This window comes from Cajanus cajan, chromosome 10, assembly GCF_000230855.2.
Source record: "Cajanus cajan strain Asha chromosome 10, NIPB_CcT2T_4, whole genome shotgun sequence".
Taxonomy (NCBI): Eukaryota; Viridiplantae; Streptophyta; class Magnoliopsida; order Fabales; family Fabaceae; genus Cajanus; species Cajanus cajan.
In genome coordinates, this window is record NC_138526.1 from 4,166,300 (window position 1) to 4,188,742 (window position 22,443).

General features: G+C 30.7%; 2 protein-coding genes across 3 annotated transcripts; one reads left to right on the forward strand and one right to left on the reverse strand.

Annotated features, from left to right (window-relative positions):
- Positions 1 to 563: 563 nt before the first annotated feature.
- Positions 564 to 5,375, forward strand: LOC109792494 (serine/threonine-protein kinase RHS3). The gene is made up of 4 exons (XM_020351906.3): positions 564 to 959; positions 1,485 to 1,562; positions 2,046 to 2,818; positions 4,223 to 5,375. Exons 2-4 carry the CDS (start codon positions 1,518 to 1,520, stop codon positions 5,103 to 5,105), a joined length of 1,701 nt encoding a protein of 566 aa, XP_020207495.1. The 5' UTR covers positions 564 to 959; positions 1,485 to 1,517; the 3' UTR covers positions 5,106 to 5,375.
- Positions 5,376 to 5,419: 44 nt separating this feature from the next.
- LOC109792495 (isocitrate dehydrogenase [NADP]) lies at positions 5,420 to 10,232 on the reverse strand. 2 transcript variants are annotated; one of them, XM_083065214.1, is made up of 16 exons: positions 10,105 to 10,232; positions 9,794 to 9,920; positions 9,369 to 9,412; positions 9,162 to 9,271; positions 8,191 to 8,228; positions 7,985 to 8,062; positions 7,837 to 7,890; positions 7,646 to 7,747; positions 7,385 to 7,476; positions 7,181 to 7,284; positions 7,010 to 7,078; positions 6,817 to 6,932; positions 6,664 to 6,698; positions 6,394 to 6,536; positions 5,770 to 5,892; positions 5,420 to 5,667 (listed from the first exon to the last, which is right to left on the reverse strand). In XM_083065214.1, exons 2-16 carry the CDS (start codon positions 9,840 to 9,842, stop codon positions 5,574 to 5,576), a joined length of 1,251 nt encoding a protein of 416 aa, XP_082921340.1. In that variant the 5' UTR covers positions 9,843 to 9,920; positions 10,105 to 10,232; the 3' UTR covers positions 5,420 to 5,573. The 2 variants fall into 2 exon arrangements, with proteins under 2 accessions (XP_082921340.1, XP_082921339.1); XM_083065213.1 differs by having other exon boundaries at positions 10,021 to 10,201.
- Positions 10,233 to 22,443: the final 12,211 nt, after the last annotated feature.

A 22,443-nucleotide genomic window follows, 5' to 3' on the forward strand; every position in this document is an offset into this window, starting at 1 on the left:
GTAATCTTATATCTTTTTAAAAAAAAAAACGTATTAAATAAAAAAAATAACTATATCTAATGTCTTGAAAACATAAAAATAAAAAAAAATAAATAAATAAAAATCGATACTTATTACTTACTATACAAAGCAAGAGGATTAATAGAGAAATATTTTAGGACAATTTAGAATTATTCGAGTAATAATTTCAATATATAATAATTAAAATTTATTACACCATATAATTTATAAAAAAAAAAAATTCTTTTGATAGCCTATAATTTATAAATGTTCAACAACATTACATGATTTCTTTTATTTTCTAATAATCACCACTTTTCCCAGGTAATATCATAACAGGGCATAGTGATAACAAAATCTTATGAAAAGAAAATAAACATGAAAAATATGATAATGTTACGTGGGAGCTATGCAACGGTGGTGACAACATAATCTTATGTTGATGTCAATTTATGGACACTTTAGGAGAGGTTGGCAGTTAAACCGCCATTTCAATTTCACAGAGAATATAACGCCTATCCATTCTTTTTCATAGCTATGACCATTTCCTCCCACTCTCTCTCTCTCCATCATTCTATTCTTTGAAGCAATCAATTTAATAAAAATCACATTGATTTTCATATAGTTTTTGATTTGCCCATTTTTCTATATATAAATTTTGGTATTTTCCTAATTGTGGTTATATTATTGCTATCTTCTACCTCTTGTTCCACAATTTCCTCCCAAGATATCCTAGTGTTTTTGATGATGGGTGGTGGTCCAATCAAGAACCACCTCATTTTCAATACCCTCATGTCATTTCCTGCCTAAACCAATAACCTTCCCCTTTTCTCCCAATCATTTTTCTCTCTTCTTGAAAGCAAATCTGTTATATTCACTTTTCAATGCTTCTGAAATATTGGTGTTAGCTTTTGATAACCGGAGGAGTTATCAGGATTCATGCCATTTCTGACTTTCAGGTTTGTCCTGTGCATTCCCTGAATTCCCTTTTCTGATGTCACGTCAATCTTCACTATATGTACCATAATGGGTTGTTCATGTGCAATTGTGATCTGTATTAATAATGATGATTTGGTTTCTAATCATTAAAAAATTAAAAATATCATTTTTCCTGCATTCTGACTTTGACCATGTCCTATGGTCTGCATCACATTCCATTACGTGGATACCATGAATTTAGTTCTTGGTTCTTTATGCTCTTGACGTTCATATCATTGCATCGTGCATGTTGTTCAACAATAATGTCCCCCATTTCCCTATTAACTTGTACATATTCTCTCACAAACAATTTGTGGTTACATGATTTCCCATTATTGAGTACTTTTAGTTTCTTATGTTATGGAAAGACCTACTACAACTTCATATATCGAATGTAATTTTGTTTGAATCTTTACATCATGTGGATTTGTCTCTAGTACAATATACATCTCCATATAACTAATTTTCATTTGTGTGTGTTTTGTCCCTCTCTCTCTCTTTTGCAGGAATTCCTCTTGAGGAGTGTTATTGTGTTGCCAATGATGACATCAAAGCCTGACAAGAAGATGCCTGATTTAACTGAGGTAAGAGTTTCTTCATGGCTGTTCATTTCTACAAATCCCCATAATTACCAACCAAAAGCAACCACAATGCATCCAAGGCTCAGTGTTTGGCCTCAAGATGTTTTGGGTTTCTGTGACAAGATGATCGCAATTGTGGTTACATCGGCCATATTTGTCTGGAATTTCTCGCAATATCAACAAATACAGCAAGGTCCCCATAATTTTTAACCACCGTACATCAAAGGTTTCGTAAAACAGTTCATGATTTTGGCCACAATATTAAGAATTTTTAGGTGTCTGTGAAGACACCACAACCGCAATTGTGGTTACATCAGCCACATTTATCTGTAATTTCCCACATTATCAAAGAACACAACTAAATCCAGATCACAACTACAATTTAAAACCTTGAATGCATCCATGATTTCTGGAGAACATAAAAACATGACAAAACTATTCATGACTGAGAATTCACCAAATATTATGTTACATCCATGACCACAGATGAACCACAATTCCTCAGATGAGTCACACCCCACTAGTGCTTACAGCAGCTGTCCAACTTCAGGCAACAACTCACCAACTCATCCCACCAAAAACATGGACCAAGCAGCACCAAAAGAAGGCTTAGGAAGTGAAACTGGACACCTGGACCCGCAGGTTTCCAAGCCTGATGCAAAGTTGGAAGGCAAATCAAGACCCCAGAAGCTAATGCCACCAAACAGGAACATATCTGACTCCAACACTCTGCACCAAAGTCCAAGCACAATGAAGTCAAACTCCAATTTTGACCACCATGCAAAGGGATTGCCTACTCCTACCCGCAGTGCTCCAGGGAGTGGCACAAGCTCTCGCTGTGACAGCTTAGAGAGCACAAGTGCACCAATTAGACCACACACTGGGGGTGATGTGAGGTGGGAAGGCATCAACATGGTTTCAAGGGGTGGCCCTATGAATCTGAGCCACTTCAGGCTCCTAAAACGCATTGGTTATGGAGACATTGGAAGTGTGTACCTTGTGGAACTGAAAGGGACTAGGACCTACTTTGCAATGAAGGTGATGGACAAGGCTGCTCTCATAAGCAGGAATAAGCTGCTGAGGGCACAGACAGAAAGGGAGATTCTTGGACTCCTTGATCACCCCTTCCTCCCCACTTTGTATTCTTACTTTGAAACTGATAAGTTTTACTGTTTGGTCATGGAGTTTTGTAGTGGGGGGGATCTTCATTCTCTTAGACAGAAGCAACCTAACAAGTGTTTCACTGAAGAAGCTGCAAGGTTAGTGCAACCTCATCTAGATTCTATATTTAATTTTCAGATATTATGGGAGTAATATTTTTTACACTCAGCAACCAACAAAAATAACAATTTATTATCAGAAGATGGTGTTTTATATTGTTAATATATTTTAATTAAATTTAAATTCTAATAATAAAAGTTCTATCACTAAAAATGTCACAGAACATTTTTTCTTCAAGTTTTATTTTTAAATTCTTTTAATTTATTATTTTATTTACTTTTCATTTATATATATTTTTTCTGGCCTTTTATATTTTTACTTTTTAAATATTTTATATTTTACAGGATTTTTTAATTTTCAAGCAAAATAGAAATAAGAAATAAGAAATACAAAAAAAATTAAGTGAAAAATATTATTAAATATATATCTTAAATAGAGAAAAATAAAAATATGCATTAATATAATACCCATTGAATACTATATTTTGTCTTAGTTGTAAATATATCCTTATACTTACTAATAGAATTTTTTTTTAATAATATTGTTTTAAATTAATTTTACATGTTTAAATAATAATAGTGTGTAAATTTTGTTTATTGTGGATAATATTAGTATAAAGTCAGTTCAAAGACTTACAAGTTTCAATTAAAAATATTTAAATATTTATTTAGTGGAATTTAGTTTTTTATGTTTTATTAGTTATACATTTAAATTTCTACACTAATCATATTAACAAAGAAAGATATTTTTTTATAAATACATAGGATTTTAAATAGAGACATTGCTTAGTATAATATGAGCTATATTTTCAATTTATTTCCAATAGAAATGTATTATTTCATTGAGTAAAATAATTAAATCTTTATGAAACAATTAAAAAAGTAGTAAAACATTATATGTTTGTCCTCACATTTTCATAACTGAATTTAAATTTACAATCCGGGTGTAACTTAATTTATACAAAGGCAAATGTTCAAGTATTCTACCAGTGTTCTAGAGAGACTTGTTCAAAACTATTAAATGCACCCAATTAATTATTTTAATTACTTAAAAAAATTGTTATAATTTTGTGTTTTGATATAGTAGACACTATCTATTTCATTAAGGACAAAATTAAGGTAGTATTTCTTACAATTGTTGGTGTTGTTTTCTAATCAGAATTGAAGTTTTATCTTAGTATTATGCAAGTAGATTTAATGTAGGTCTCATTAATATACATTTATCATACTATTGAGACAAAACTCCAACTCTGATTAGAGAACAGCATCAATCACACTTAAGAAACTGTACCTAAGTTTTGTCATTTTGTTAAATACTTCTTACTTTTGTTTCTTGACCATGAACTCTCATTGGTATTTGCATGTTTAAACCATTTGATATCACTGCCGATTTCAGTGTGCAGATCAATTTAAGAACTCATATGCTCAATCATCTTGTAATAGGTTTTATGCAACAGAGGTTTTGTTAGCTCTGGAGTATCTGCACATGCTTGGCATTGTATACAGAGACTTAAAGCCAGAGAATCTTTTAGTCAGAGATGAAGGGCACATCATGCTCTCAGATTTTGATTTGTCCCTCCGCTGCTCCGTCTGTCCTACACTAGTCAAGTCTTCATCTGCCCACGCGAGCAACAATGGTGGTAGTGGTGGCAATGATTCTGGAGGTATACTAAACGATGACCAAGCAACGCAGAGCACTGCTCAAGCATCAAGTTTTTTCCCGCGGATTTTGCCTTCAAAGAAGAACCGCAAGGCAAAGTCAGATTTCGGCCTACTGGTCGGCGGGGCACGGCTGCCTGAACTGATGGCAGAGCCTACCAATGTGCGTTCAATGTCATTTGTGGGGACACATGAGTATCTTGCTCCTGAGATCATCAAAGGAGAGGGTCATGGTAGTGCAGTAGACTGGTGGACTTTTGGGATCTTCTTGTATGAACTGTTGCATGGAACAACCCCTTTTAAGGGTGCAGGGTATAAAGCCACACTCTTCAATGTTGTTGGACAGCCACTTAGGTTCCCAGAAACTCCCCAAGTCAGTGCTGTGGCTCGTGACCTTATTAGAGGGTTGTTGGTAAAAGAGCCTCAGAAGAGAATTGCATACAAAAGAGGTGCTACAGAGATAAAACAACACCCATTTTTTGAGGGAGTGAACTGGGCTCTAGTTAGAAGTGCCACCCCTCCCCACATACCAGATGCTATAGACTTCTCCAAGTATGCTAGCAAAGACACACCACCACCAGTGGACAAGAAGATGGCAGACATTGCCAATGATAAAAACAGCAAAAATGCTAATTCTGATTCTTACATGGATTTTGAGTATTTTTAGTAGTAAAAGTCATATATTCGGATAAGAATATACCTTTTTGACAAGAATATATTGTACAAAGTGTCACCTCCACCTCCTCTTTCTCTCAAGAAAACTGAAGATATCTCTGAGAAATATACATTGTAAACATACTTGTAAATTCTTTTTTCCCTATGTTTTTTTTTTGGCGATGTCTTTAATATTGTTGTAAGGGCATCCAAAGTAGCACTGTTGTTTGAAAAATTCAGTGTTTAGAATATGTTTTTTGACAATGAAAAGATGTTTGTGGTACATGACATGAGTTCTTAAAATGTTGGGTTCTAATGGCTGAAGTATAAAATTCAATCAGTGATGCATTAGAATTTTATTGATCTTGGAGGTAATATACTCTAAAAGGTTTAAATGAGAAGCAATAGAATTCCCCTCCATTATAAAAGAAAAATTAAATAGAAGGAACTGGAGAACATTTATTGGGCACATTCATCAACTTTACAGCTTTGACTGTGAAGATAATCTTGTTTGCAGCTCCTCGGCTACAGCATCTATGAACTCTTCAGTATTCAAATACTGGGATCTAGAAACCCTATACGTAAAAAAGAGCAAGCAGTTTTAGTTTTTGATGCATTAAAAGCAAAAGCAATAGCTAGTAGCATTCTGAAAGAAGAATCTCAGTGCCAGAAATTACTTAGGTCCATGAACAAGGAGCGCAAGATCCTTTGTCATCTTTCCCAATTCAACTGTTCTGATGCAAGCTGCTTCCAGTTTCTCTGTGAAGTCCAACAATCTAGCATTTCCATCCAACTTTGCCCTGTAACAATTAGGATGCATTTGGAAAACCTTACTTTTATGATATAGCTTTTCAATTATTTGGATAAGCTTTTAAAACCTTATATGGTGCCTTTCTTTTCAGATCTTTTCTTAAACTTATGTAAAAACTGAAAAACATCACAACAACTTCTTTTAGGTTTTTGTTGGATCTCTTTTTAAAAAATTTATATAACTGTAGAACTTCTAAACCTGTTTTTAATTATAAAGAAGTTTTTTTAATAAAAGCACAAACAAGAGCTCTTTTTCGAAAGCTCCATTTTTAACCAAGAGAGAGTCACTTTGCCTTTGATTCAAAAACCTTATCTAATTATTGTAAATTTTTTAGACATATTTTAATTAGAATAACACTTCTTAAAAAGCACAAACAACTGCCCTTACTTGGCCTTTTTCAGTATCATGAACTAAAATGGAAAAAGATCAATTTCTACAGATTCTAGCATGAAGAAAAATTAATCAGATGACTTTCAATTGCAATATTTACCTATGTGCAAGACCTCGCGACCAGGCAAAAATTGAAGCAATACTGTTTGTGCTGGTTTCACCTCCCTTCTGATGAACCCGATAATGACGGGTAACAGTGCCATGGGCTGCCTCTGCTTCAATGGTTTTCCCATCTGGGCAAACCTGTCACCAAATTTAGCTTCTTGAACATCCATGCTAGAGACGTGACCAAAGGATGAACAAAAAAAACAAATAAAGGGTATGCATGAAGAGAAAAGACAAACACTACAAAAGGCTAGAAAAGCAATACCAGTACTGATGTCATCAAACCGAGAGAACCAAATCCTGTTCAATGGAAACTATTATTATGAATTTCTAGAAACTTTGGCACATCCATGTGCTTAACCAAAGCAACAGAACAATCAATAACTAAAAGCATTGTCATAAGCATATGGATATCCACCTTGAGCTAAGAAGTCACTCTGCACATCGCCATCATAATTTTTGCAGGCCCACACATAACCTCCATCACTTTTAAGAGCATAAGCAACCATATCATCTATAAGACGGTGTTCATACCTAAGAATAAAAAATAGGAATTAGCAATTTTTGCTGTGATAAAGGTTTCAATTAGCATGACAAGCAATTCAACTGACCATATCCCTGCAGCTTTGAACTTTTGACTCCATTGAGTTTCAAAAACCTCTTGGAAAATGTCCTTGAATCTTCACAAAAGCAAAGAGTTAAAAATGTGCTTGAGTTATTTCACTCAGAATTGAAGAGATATTAAATACAAAGAAAGATGAACAACAAATATACCAGCATACCTTCCATCATATTTCTTTAAAATGGTATTTTTAGTGCTAAGATAGAGAGGCCATTCTTTCTGGTATGCAACGTTCATTGAAGCCTCAGCAAAAGCTCGAATGGACTGTTTCCAGACCGAATACAACATAGTTTTATTATTGCCAAAGCAGTTAGAAATTCTTTCTGAGAAGAATAATAAAAGAAAACATCATGAAGATGCAAACCTCATCAGTATTATACATGGACAAAGCTACACCTCCAGCACCAGTAAAGTTATAGACCTCTAGCTCTTTAGTTTCTTCATTTCCACTGGGAGCTGTATACACACAACTGAACATCATAAGATGCTTAAATTATAGATTTCCCTAACTCCGGTCTATTGAAAGCAATCAAAATATCAGTTTTCATTGAGCAACTTTGCAACAGAGATTGTATTTTTAAACTACTTGAGTCATGAGAAAATATTAACAGGAGAGTGAATTTACCAAACACCAATTTTAGCTTTCCTGGGCCTTTTATAACTGTATCTGTTGCCCGATATTGGTCTCCAAAAGCATGTCTTCCAATGCATATTGGCTTTGTCCAGCCTAAACAATAGACAGTGACAGATACTAATCAACACTTGCTATTATAAAGTAAAATTCAAATGTCAAATAAGTTTTAGCATTTCATGAACCTGAAACAAGACGAGGAATGTTTTTACAGATAATTGGCTCCCTAAAAACTGTACCTGTAGAACATAAAGAATGAATTTTCCCCTGGATGTCAGCTAAAATTCAGAACACAAAGCAGGGATAAAAAAAACCATTAGAAAGTTTAGTTACCATTTAAAATGTTCCGGATTGTCCCATTTGGACTTTTCCACATTTGTCTTAGGTTAAACTCCTTGACACGAGCTTCATCTATGAAAAAGAAAACCATTGCATGTGAATTTTATTTATAATGCATGGGCATCAAGTTAGTGCACAACCTTAAGTTAATATGGCATGGAAAAGCATGCAACATTCTAAATTAGAACAATTATGAATACCTGGAGTTATAGTAGCACATTTGATAGCTACATTATACCTGCAATGAGAAAAAGAAAAAAGAAATTCCATGGAATCATCAGGAGGCCTCACTCTGTAAGAAAAGTTTCTCTAAGAATTAATGAACAACAAAAAGGAAAGCTACTCTGTTCCACAGAATTAAAAGGTCAACATAAATTAGTTTGGAGTATTTAAGCATAAACTCAGAAGATAGCATAAACCTCTTGCCAGACTATATAGCATTCTTTTCTTCCTTCTAACCTAGCTTCTTCTGATAATTCAATATTCTATAGTATAGTATTTACAGTACTCAGCATATCAGTTGTTTAGTCTTTATCTCCATTTAAATCATATTTTTTCTCATAAAGTGTAAAGGAAGTTAGGCTACACGACTACCACTGGGATGGAACACTGCAAACTTTTACACCACACATATATCTGGAGAAACCCTCACAGCACCAATTTTCAGGATTGTACAACAGGGCACCTCCACAATGGATTTATCCTGGGAACATAACTATCATAATGTCAAAGGGATGGCAGTCAGACTAATTTCAAGTGAGGTGAATGGTTCATCCACTGTTGAACCAACCGCTTCGTGACATTGAAAACTGAGTTCAGTTATCCTCTACTAAGAACAGAAGCATGAGTGAAAAAACAACATTTCAACTACTTGAGCAACTATACACAGTTCAGACTTCAGAATTTGATCACAATTTTGGCCAATTAAAGATTCTCTAAATTATCTAGATTAATGAAATATCTTAACCAAACCCAAATGAATGAAATATCTTAATCCTATTTTTGGGAGGGTAAATAAAAAAGGATAGGGATGTATTTTCCTTTTAACAGTATTGTAATTTTTATCTAACAATAATCATGGAAGCAACAACTAATATTGAAGAAACCGATAGAAACAACAAAATGATACATAATCTCAAGAGTGAAGATGTGCAAAGATTAGAGCACATACTTGAGTGTAGCTTCAGCACTTTCAATGGTAACTCTATCATTAGTGGCATCCCGATGAGGAAGGCCAAGGTCAAAATACTTAATATCCAGCTCCAAATAAGGGGAAATAAGCTGCAAAAAGTAAAAAAACAAAAGGGGTAAAATACAAAAAATTACATCATAAGCTTACCTGTTTCATAAATAAAAAAACTCCAGAAGATAAAACTACCTTATCTTTAATCAGCTTCCATATCACTCGCGTCATTTCATCCCCTACATATACAGACAATGAAAGATTGGCAATTCAGATCAATAAACCAAAAGGCAACGAAGTTCTAAAAACTATGGAAAAATCATATGATTCATAAGACAACTTCTCACTAATAATGATCAAGTCACATAAAGAAAAAAAATTCATCAAATTTAAGAAACAATGACACTCCATTTGAGGTCAGGTCCCAAAAAGCATAACACAACTTGAAAAGGGGTGATTGTAATTGAGACCCCAGATGAGTCAAAGCACACAAATTTTGCATCTCTGATTGAGAACTAAGCACTCACACACTATTAGTATTCATCATAACCCACAGGTAGAAAGATCATACACATAAACAAGAGAAGAGTGAGAGATGAATAGAGTGATGCATAACATACCATCCATTTCGACGATGGGGTTGTCAACCCTTATCTTCTGAAACCCCATTTTGTTGTTAGTTTCGTTGCGGTGAAACTGAAAGTGGGAATTCAGAGAGGAACAAACAACAATTTCAACACACACAAACTGAAAGAGAGAAAAATGGGTTGTGTTAGTGTTTTTTTGGCTTAAAGAAAATGTGTGGAATCAACCGACACGGGATTATTGATTCCCAATGAACACACACTCTGAGTTTAATGTGCGTTGGAATAGCCGTTCAATCACGTTGAATGAAGGATTCACGTTAGAGAAACAGCAAAAACAAACACACCCTTAGTTATTATCTTGGCATGCACCAACAACCTATAATGCTTGACAAATCATCATCGTTTCTTTCAAAAATCTATAATGCTAGACAAAATTGTAGTGCGCACATTCTCTTCGTTGTCATTTAGGTCATTTTAACTGTATAGCGATCTCAGCACTTTAATCACTTATTTTTAATTATAAAATAATTAATATTTTATCCTATACTAAATATTTATTATATAAAATTAAAATTTTATAATAAATAGTATATAAATAAATATTATATTTAATATTTAAATTATATTTAAAATTTATATAAATATATGTTTTAAATATATAAATTATATTTATTATTTAAAATAAATAATTTATATCATAATACATGATTATTTTAAATTATTGATAATATATATATATAAACTCTCATTATATATATATATATATATATATATATATTATATTTAAAATTTGTATAAATAAATATATAAAATTTATATTTTCAATTTCAAATAGATAATGTATAATGTGGTATAAGATTATTTTTAATTATTCATCATGTATTTTAAAATATTAAATTTTAATTTATAAATAAATATGATAAATAAAAAAATTGAATTAAACAAAAGGTTAAAAGAAACAAAAAATTAAGACATAAAAATAATTTTAAAAACTAATCAATAATTCGCTTCAAAATAATTTAAAATTAATTTATTTTTTAAAATATTACATTTTTTTATTGTACAGTAATCATAAGATAAGAATAAAAATAAAACATATTTAAAATTTATGCTGTTGTATAATAATAAAATAATTATAAAATACATGTTTAGAAAAAATAATAACATTATTTTCATTATTTTATGTATATACAATAATTATAATAAAATGTTTTATGTTGATAACAAAAACAGAAATTATTATATCATAGAGAGAGATAGTTATTTTGTGATAGTTCAATTCTTTTTTAAATTGTTGCTTCTATGTTTAGATCTAATACTAGTATAAAAGTATTAAAACAATATAACATTTTTATATTGTTAATATTATTTTTTGTATAATTTTTCTAATTATTATAGATTTTATTTAAAATAATTTAATAACATTTATGTATATTTAAGTATGACATATTGCTAGATATTACTTTAGACTATGTAAGGTTATATTCAATATGTATTACATTGTGGGGGTTTGTCCCTGTAATATTTCATTAAATACACTAAATTCATTTAACACATTAATATTGTTATTTGAATTTGTAGTGTCAAAAAATACATATTAAATTCATACAAATATTGAAATGTCAATATCTCACTAACATAACGAGATAGTTTCCTGAGCCCGACTCAACTTTTCATGGGAAACTATGAATTTGCGCCTGGGGCAAAGAATTGCGCCCGACGCACTTAGTGCGAACCTCCACTTTGGAATCAGACGATTTTTCACAAAAAATATGTAATCATATAAATCAATCGATAGAAGTCCTCCAAAAAACACCTAGAACATAAATCCATACTCAATTTTACATAAAATATCTTAAATTTTGTCAAAACTCATAGAGCACTCTAATTTATATCAAAACTTATCTAATTTCAAAATTAAACACATATTCACGCATCACATCCAACAAGAAACACAACAGAAAACTCATATATCAAAACAGAAAACATTCATATTTTGCCTGTTCCTAAAAGCATGCATCAGACAAGGAATTGGGGGTCAATCCTGTTATCCAATAATTATTCTCACACTCCTAAGTGAGGTTTCTCACTCCCTCCTTACCTTGATGAGCAAAAGATGAAGCTTGAGCAGAATCCGATTGGTCTCCTTCTCTTGGTTCTCTTTGGTCTTTAGAGAGCGTAGAAAGTCGGAAGCGTAAAATGATTTTTGTAGCCTAAGGTAACTTCCTAACTCCTGATAACTTCTTTATTAATAAATAAATAAATAATAAATTACGTCATTTACCAAAACATCCTTCCTTCCTTTCTCATAAAAATAAATAATAATTAAAATATATTCTCTCTTTAATAATTAACATAAACATAAGTGTACATATTAATAAAATACATTTTATAAAATGTCTCCTGCTTCATTAATTAGAATTGATAATAACAAATCATGTTTCATAAATAAAATAGAGTTCATATAATGAATTAAATAATATTAAAACTCTAAAATAAATATATTTAAATATCAAAATAATTTCTAAAATACCTTAATATAATTTATGAAAATTGGGGTGTTACAAAGTACATATTAAATTCACAAGTATTGAAATGTCAATATCTCAAGTAAGATTGTCATTATCGGAGAAGTAGTTTGAGGTCATAGAACCTAAGATGGAATCCATGTACATTAACTAATTATGACCCTTGTTTGATACACTTTAAGGGGTAAGACCATAGGTAGTAAGTGGGTCTTTAAGAAGAACACTAACATAGATGGTGAGGTTAATACCTTTAAGATGTGATTGGTTACAAAAGATTTCAAGAAAATTCATGGTATAAACTATGATGATGAAGTGAATATTAGACTACAAGAATGGGGGGGAGGGGGGGGAGGGGGGGATGGGGGGTGATTTGTTATCTTCTTTAAAAATAAATTCATCATGAAAATTTGGCCTTTAGAAGGCAAGTCTTCTAAGTATTGGAACTTAGAATATTTATCTGAAAAATAGTTTATAAACTTACTTGTTTGCAAAACAAATTATGTAGCAATGTAATATAGATGCAAGAAGATAAATAAACAACTAGGGAGGAAAGAGAAATTAAATTCAAGATTTATACTGATTCACTACAAAACTAAGTCTAGGTAGACTTATTTCATTCAATAACTCATGTTCTACATCAAATTTCAATGATTCAACCGTTGAATTTAAAGTTCTTAATGTATACACATTAAAAAAAATTTAGAAATGAAAACCATTTGATACTTCGTTTCATTAATTTAAATTGACGGATATGATTATCTGTCAATTTAAATTAATGAACCAAAGTATCAAATAGTTTTTAATTATTTTAAAAATTTACAGACTTGATTTATGTATTAAGAACTTTAAGTTTAACAATTAGATCGTTGAATTTGATATAGAACATGAGTTCTTAAATGAAGTAAGTATAGATAAACTTACTCTTGAAATAAAGGGATCCCTCATCTATGAAGTTTGATATATCTTTTGTTAAGGTTTCAACTTTGAGTTTATGAATTTTGTTTTGATTTTCTACTTGATGAAATAGTTTCATTTCCTTGGTGATCCTTTTAATTGTTCAGACATACTAAAGTGAGTGTCTCTCAGACAAATGTTTCTTTTATTCAAAATTTCATTGTTTAAGGAGAGCTTTTCATTTTCCTTATGAGCAATTAGAAGTTTTTCCTTCAAAGAGGCACACTTATGAGCTAAAATATTTGAATCATTTAGAAAATTATCAAAAGCAATTTCTAGATCCCTATCATTAGAAAGCTCAAGTTCAAGTTCAGATACATGCTCTTTGTCTCAATCTGCCATCAAACATAAGTTTGTTGCTTGATCATCATTTCCATTAGAAGAGGAGCCTTCTAAGTCATCCCAGGTAACCATCATGACTTTCTGCTTTGCTTTCTTATCATCCTTCTTAAGGTGTGAACATTATGATATGTAGTGCCCCCAACTTATTACATTCATAGCATTTAATTTGGGTCTTGGATGTTTCTTCAGTTGGCATTCCCTTTTGAAGGAAGTTCTCCTCATTCTTTTTCTTCTTCTAAGTAGTCTTCGCACTCTTCTAATTAGAGGGGCTAGCTCATCATCATTTGAGACATTAACATCTGGTTCTTTTGATTTTGATTCATCTACAAACTTTAATGTTTTCCCTTTTGATTTCCTTTTAGAGCCACATTTTTTTCCTTGGGTTGTAGTTCTTCTACAACTCTTGTTCATGTACTTTAAAGGATCCTATTAGTCATCCAATTGAAGCATTTTACGATCCCTTGCTTCTTGAATAGTTGTTATCTTTGGTCTCAAAATCTTTGGAAGACTTTTAAGAATCTTCTTAAGTTGTTGATGAGTTGTATACTTTTCTCCCAAGTCATTTAGCTCATTCATTAAAATAATGAATCTATTATAATGTTATCTATGGTTTCTTATTCATGCATTTTAAACATTTCAAACTGGTGAGTTAAAATATATATTCTTTTTGAGCCCTTTACTTAATTTGTTGCATCATGTGCAACTTTCAACTTTTACCAGATTTCTTTTGTTTTGATGTGTTCTCTAACTTTGCCATACTCAATTCTACATAGTGCACAACTAAGACAGAAATTTGTTTTTTTTTTATTCAACAAGCATGTTTCCTTTTCATTAAAATTTCATTATTGTTTTGGCTTAGCTACTATAGCTCTTACATCAAGTGTCCTCTTAGGTATATATGGTTCTTCTTCTACTATTTCTAGTAGATCCACATGGTGTGAGGCTAAGAACAACTTCATTGTATCTCTCTAGTAGTAGTAATATTTTCCATCAAAGCTTGGAGGTTTACTTGTTAAAGCCTTTTCTAGAATAAACATAGTTGGGAGTTTCACAACCATCACTTCTTTAAGATCTTTTCTCCTACATTGTGAAGTGTGTTCAGCTCTAGAAGCCAAGCTTTGATGCCAATTGAAGTGAATATTAGACTACAAGAAGGAGGTTTGTATTGTTCTGTTCTTTAAAAATAAGTTCTTCATGAAAATTTATTCTTCAAAAAACAAGTCTTCTGAGTACTAGAACTTAGAGTATTTATTTGAAAAATAGTTTCTAAGCTCACTTGTTTGCAAAATAGATTATGTAGCAATGTAATAATAGATGCAAGAAGATAAATAAACAAGTAAGGAGATAGGGAAAGAGACATTAAACATAATATCTATACTATTTTACTCCAACTAGGCTATATCTAGTCCCTACACAAATTTTTAGGATTTTCACTAGTCATATCTAACTGTTTTTCACTAAACTTAGCCACTTGGTGATATAAAAACACTACTACACATTCACCTACTATTAGTAGTAAACACTCAGCCACTTGCTAAAATTTCTTTACTCAACCACCTATTGAGAAAACCATCTCACAACCACTTGTTATGATATTACATAACACCTGTTGTGATTCCTTTCAACTTTCTTACACCTTTACACACTCAAATCTAGGTAGGAAAAGTGTTTTACAAAAATAGGTTTTGTGTTTTTGTAAACTACTAAGATTGCAATCAACTCTCCTATGATGGAGCTTCCATTAAGGAAGGATTCACACTTCTTTTTCTATTATAAGATTGATACAAAAATTATGATCATGTAAAATCTCTTGAAGAATGAAAGTATGAAGCAAAGATTGCAACTTCTTAGCTTGTGTTGTTGATTTTTCTTTTAGGTCTTGCTTATTTCAAAATGTGACTTTTGTCTTCCCTCTATTTCCATTAGAAACAGATTCATTGAAGCTTGCTTATTCTTAAAGCAGAGCTAATATCATTGCACTTTGTTTTTTCTGGTTCTATCAAATTTTACTTCAGATGAAGTGTCTTTTAAGTAGGCACCACTTTAGGTCTTCTAAATAAAGTCTTTAATACAAATCTTCTGAGAAGGTGTGTTTGATTGAAGCCTTCTAATACATAGACTAAAGCGATAATATTTTGAACCAAGTCTTCAAGCCATTTCTCTTGTGAAGAAATGTTTAGCTTGAATCTTTTTGAATAGAGACACATGATGCTTATCTTCTTGCTTAGGAAAAATAAGACTTTAGTGTCAATACACAATCCAACCAAATTCATTCAATATAGGAATTTCTTGTGAATCTTCTTGACTACTCAAACTCAAAAAGCCTTTTGATTAGTTATATGTATTTCCAAAACATTTGAACAAAATCATTAGCACATGCATGAGAACTCTTCTATTCTAAAATTGAAACTAAGAATTTGTTATTATTAAAACTTATATTTAGGTAGAACTTAACAAATGAGACCTTCTCTCCAATTGTGATGCTTAAATTCTTCTTGAGTTTGTTTTCTTTATTGCAACTTACCATGAGTATGAAATTTGGCAGATGGATGTCAAGATCATATTCCTTAATAGAAATATTAATAGCAATCCAAAGGTTTTGTTGATCCAAAATAAGTTAGAAAAGTGTGTAATTAAGTTGCAAAAGATCAATTTATGGATTCAAGCAATCTTTCAAAAGTTAGAATCTTTGTTTTATGAGACAATTAGATAGTTCGATTCATCAAGAACGAAGATAAGTCTAGTGTCTACAAGAAGGTTAGTGGGAGAAAAATCCTAATATGTGAAATTTTGTGACTTTGTGTTAAGTGCTAAACTTCTCTTTAAGCATGAGATTCTTTGAACAAAGAATATTATTCTTAAATCATCTGTCGTCAAGTATTATTATTAACTAAGATGATAATAATACATTAAGACTATTGTATGAGTTGACTGGTGACCACATCACACAAGCCATGGATATGACATAACAAGTTAGACATATATACAACTAGAAATATTAGGAGTAATATTTATAATGGATGGACACTTTATGAGAAGGTTCCATAACAAGTTATGTAAATGTCATAAGTGTTGCTTGTGGCAACCATAGTAAAGTAGTCATTCGACTTAAAGTCACTATGTCAATCCTTTATTTATATCATGACTTTGAAAAAGACATTTCAGTTATTATATTAAATTGTTAATGTCAATATTTTAATTAAGCATAATAACATCCTCAAAATAATCAAGTATGTTCAAAAATATATCAGGTGTGATTAATTGTAATTTGAATAGAGAACATTATTCTAAAGCATCTAAAGTTGAGTATTATTCTAAACTAGGATGAAAATAATACATTAACAGTGTTTTATGATTTGAGTAATGACCACATCTCACAAGTCATGGATATGGAGATATCAAGTCAGACATACAGGTATAAAATATTGGAGGTAGATATTTATACTGGATTAGCTTACGATGAGAAGACTTCAAAACAAGTTATGTCAATGTCATAAGCCCTTCTCATGACAACCATAGTAGAGTAGTCCTTTGACTTGAAGTCAATACGATTCTTGTATGTAAGAGTTGTGGTTGTGATGCTATCAAACGTTATCCAAAACAAGGTTATTATAAAGGTGGTTAATTGGGTCTACAATGAATTATGTGAGGGATGTAAGTGATGTAGAGAGGATTTGTCCCTTCTGCATAGCAAAAAATGTGCCTTGAGCCTATCGATAGAGTGAGATGTGAATACATATTACTTTACGATAATTTTGGTTGTAGAAGGTTAAAATTGGATCACTGATTTTTCTTATTAATTGGGTTGCAATGATACATTGCTATATGTCAATCCTTGTTTATAATATTCAATATTATGGTATTTAATTATTATTGTCAATTAAGTGAGAACCTATAGAGTCACATACATAGAGCAAATATTTGGAGCAAAATCATTAAATTAAATGCAATTTAGTTTAAGGATAAATTAATTATATATAATTTAATTAATTGACAAGAGATTTAATAAAATGAGATTTAATTAAATTGTACAAGATATTAAGCTTACATTTTACAAACCCAACAAGGAAGCATATTAGGTCAACAACAGTTTATTAATAAGTAGGTTAACTTGACCTTGTTAGGTGAATCCACCTAAGAGAAAAACTAGAGAGACTCTTAGGGTTTTGTGTCATCTCACAAAACCTAATCATGTCAACCTCATGGTTAGCATTAATCCTCAACCCCATCATTACAAACTCTTAAGGTTTTGTTTCATCTCACAAAACCTAATCATGTCAACTCATGGCTAGCATCAATCCTCAACTCCATCATTACTTGCATGGATTGGATAGAGGTATCATACCCTTTGGTGCTTGGTGATAAAAAGAGAGAGCATGTTCAATCATCAACCAAGGAAAGAACCTTTCCAAGAACAACGTAAAGAATGCTTCAAAGATAAAATCCTAAACTATTTGTGTTATTCTTGGTAATATATGATTCATAAGCAAGGGGTTGTTCCACTCATAGGATTCTCTTAAACTTTCTTTTTAACTTAATAACCCATGAAACCTCAACAAGAACAAGAGCACTTGCACAAGCGCATGAGCCATAAAGTGTGACTCCTTTTTAGGCACCAAGAAAGACCCATTCTTGTTAAGTGTGAGAACCACAAAGGCCATGATGTATTTAGACATTAAGAAAGATCAAGTTTCACAATGCAAGAGAACCACTACAAGCAACAGGTGTTTTGATGTAAAGCATGATGATTCATAGTGAGCATTAGTTTTTTAGGGAGCAACTCTTGCTCTCTATACTCTTGACACCAAGCAAGGAAGATTGGGCGCTAAGTGTGATTTCCCTAAAGAACTAAGACATGTTTTAACATTGGATTTGTTAAACTAACCTTTATATGAAATTCTTGAAAATTGAGAATAAGATATACTTAAGACAATTTGAGAATTATGAATTAGGAGGACCTATTCTAGAGGAATAGGTCCACCATGAGATTTGAGAAGACATATTCTAGAATAATAGAATTTTCCATGAGGACACATGACGTGTTATGAGTACATTTGTGAATCTTGAGATAGTATGATATAATCTTTGTTTGATACATACATCATAAGCATGAAAAATAAGTTTTTGGAGTACGTGTTAAAAGCTAAGTCAGGGAGGTCGTTAAGGATCTTGACCTTAGGGATGTTCTTAGTTTGGGATCTTTGTACACCCTATGCTAATCTCATAAGGTCAAAGTACCCTTGCAAGACTTTTTATTCTTGGTTAGCCATTGATAGATTTCATTCTAGTTGAGAGTGCTTGTGGCGAACACCTATCGTGTGGTGTTTCATCGGCTATCATGTTCTCCTATGCTATTCTATATTGAGATATGAGACTTTGAATTTGGCGCCAAATGCATAAGTGCATTAGAATCTAGAATGGCATTTCATAGCATGAAATGTATCATCTTGTTTTGGATTTACCTTTTTTTATAGGACATGAAAACAAGGCTCTTTTTTATGTTTGAAGTTTTATATGTTTCTATATTTTAATAGTTTGGTTTAAGCTCATGCATGACCTTTAGAGGACCAAATACAAGTTTATTGTTTATGGTCTTTTGGTTTTAAAGTTTAAACTTGAAGTTATTTGAACGCATGATTCTTTTATTTGTTTGGAGATTTTTTTTTTAATTTCACATTCATTTTCATTTTAATTTTTTGCAACAAGTATGATAATAAATGCATGAGGGTAGACAACGTTAAATGTTTTTTCCTATTAGCAACATAACGTGAGTTTTTGTTTTTGTTTTTTTAGTATAATGTTTTTCTCTTTCATCGAGCATAATATTTTTCAAAACAACTTGAGATTCAAACATGGATTGGAATGGTGATTCAAGTTTGTTAAGGAATTTCACAACATCACTTGTACCTAATGGAAGTCTATATTATATGGTGAGATTGGTTAGTAGTGATGAATACATAAAATATTAAGGATTTTTAGAATTGGTACAAGTAAAGCTGGTTGATTTTGGGAAGAAAAAAAAAACTATGAACATTGATAGTTAAGTTGTTTGGTTTCAATTTGATAGGAAACAAACAAGATTAAGACTTGCTAACAAAACAATAACAAAATTGTGGATTGAGAAATAATGTGTAAAATGTGTGAATTTGAACATTATTTGTAGTCAATTTGTGCAATAGGAGTATTTTTAAATGATAAATCAAACAATAATATTTTGATGACAAACAATAATAATATTTGTATGGAAAAAATGGATACAAATAATAATATATATGTTGCTAATCTCTAAAATATCTCAACATCAAAACTCTTTCCTCATTTTACATCATTGTCTAATGGCTACCCCTATTTTTCCTTTCTCAATCTCAATATTCTCTCCTATCATCTCCGAAACATACATCTTTATCCCTCAAATCTCTTCTCTCTTTCAAACTCAACCCAACCCTTTCTCCAAATCACACCTCTTCAGACATACAAAGAGAGCACGGTGAGACAATGATAACTGCAAGGTGACCTTTAATGAGGTTATAGTGTTTTCAATTAAAGAGAAAGTGTGAACTTCACTATTTTTTAAGACATTCCACCTCTTTGCAAACCAAAATGGGATTCAATGCTTCTTTGCCACAAAATAAGTATCTTTAACACAAATTGAGTAGGGGTATTAATCCATGATCGGATTTTTGAAAAATTTTAAATTAAATTGAACTGATTCATTTTATAAAAGTGAATTGGTTAATTGGTTTTTTTTTTAATAAAATAGACTAGTTTAATTTTTAAAATATGAATCAGATTTTTTAAAATTGGATCACATCAATTCGGTGTGGTTATTCATTTTTTAATCATATATAGATTATTTAAAAAAAAAATGAATTGATCCACTCCATAAAAATGAATTAGATAACTAAACCAGTTTTACAAAATAAATCAATTTAAATTTTTTACTCTAAATGAATCATATTTTTTTAATATACATTAAATTGGTTATGGATCCATTTGGATTTTTTATACACCGCTAAAATTAAATTCCTTTAGTGCACATCAAGTCTCTTAGTGCAAATTGTTTTTTCCTTGCCATAGATTAAGCCTTTGAATGCAAATTACCTTTGAATATTTTACTTCGAGCGTGATTTTTTATTTTTTATGTTTGCATACTTAAGTTGTAGTAAGATGTGGAACATGATTGATTTTTAGTTTGGATTGTGAATTTGGGAGCCTAAAATTTGTAGTTTTAATTTTGAATCGGATAATCTATTTTGTTTTTAACTAGTGAATCTTCTTCTATCTCAAGCTTTAATTGGTACATTTTCTTTTATCTTGCATACATTGATAGATGCAATAAAATAATTTTTTTTATTTATAACCATCATATAAAAAGAAAACTTATTTTTATATTTTGTTTTAGGGAGTGGAGGAATCGAAAGGAATGGAGGAATAAATGATAAATGATTTGATAAGAAAATAAATAAATAAAAATATAGTGAAATTTGTAGTTATTTGATCCATGCTTAAGTAAGGTCAGAGATTCGAATCCTGTCTTGTGTATGCAACTGCGTTAAATCTTGGGGCCAGCTATCTCACCCTTTGAGGTGCCTCCAACGTAGCAAGGAGATTAGTCACTGCTGTCGGCGGTGGATACTCCAGGAACGAACAAAAAAAAAAGGTAAGAAATAAAAGAAAATTGACATTTCAAAATTATATTTTATATAGTTATAATTTTATATGTAAAAATAAATTTACAATTACTATTTTATCCATATCTCTGTTCACATATAATATGTTTTTTTTAAAAAAATTTATACAATTTGGAAGCAAAATTAATTATTCTAGTTGACATAACTGATATGCTACATTATATTGGCCTCTTCGTACTAGTTGCATAATTGATTATGACGATAGTTGATTACAGTGAACTCCACATACACAAATAACATGCTACACAATGCATTAGAATCCTATCATAGAATCCTATCATAGTTGACTATGATGACTTCTAATATACAAACCTATAATAGGACTATAATAAAGTGTGATTTCGTCATAGTTAATTATAGGACATTCGATACACAAATAACATAATACATAATGTATTAGGATCCTACAATAGTTGATTACGATAATCTCCTTTACACAAATAATGTATAACTGCTACTATAATGGATTATGATCCAACATATTTGATTATAAGAGAAAATTAGATGTATTCAAAACTAAACCAACCTAATTGAAAAATAGAAAATCAATATTAAAAATCAAAAACCAATAAAAAAATTTGAAAAGTAGTGATTTTTTATGTTTTTATTTTACTAAACCGTGCCATTCAATTTAGTTTGCAATTTGGAATGTAAGTTTGATCCAAAACAAAAGGAAACACACCTAATATGCATTTTTTTTTAAAATATTAATCATTTATAATGTTTGAAAATAATTTTATTTTAAGTGACAAACTATATATGAGAAACAAATATTTTATATGATAACAAAAATTGTATCAAAGAAATATTTTCACAAAAATAATAAGATAAAGTCTTGATGTTAAATATATTGAATGACCATAAATTTTTAATATTTATATACTTTTAATTTTATTTTCTATTTACAAATTTTAAATAATTAACATAATATTATATGTTTTAAGTTCATTTAATTTTTAAATAATAAATTTTTAAAATCACAAAATCTAAACCAAATCTATCAACAAAAAATTAATTTTATTGATCATATTTCATATTACTTTCAAATAAATCAAACTGAACCACATTTATTTATTTATTTTGGTTTGAATAACTTTTAAACTAAAAATCAAAATCAAACTTTATTGTAAACATTTCTAGAAGAAATAACATATAACTAGTGTTAAAT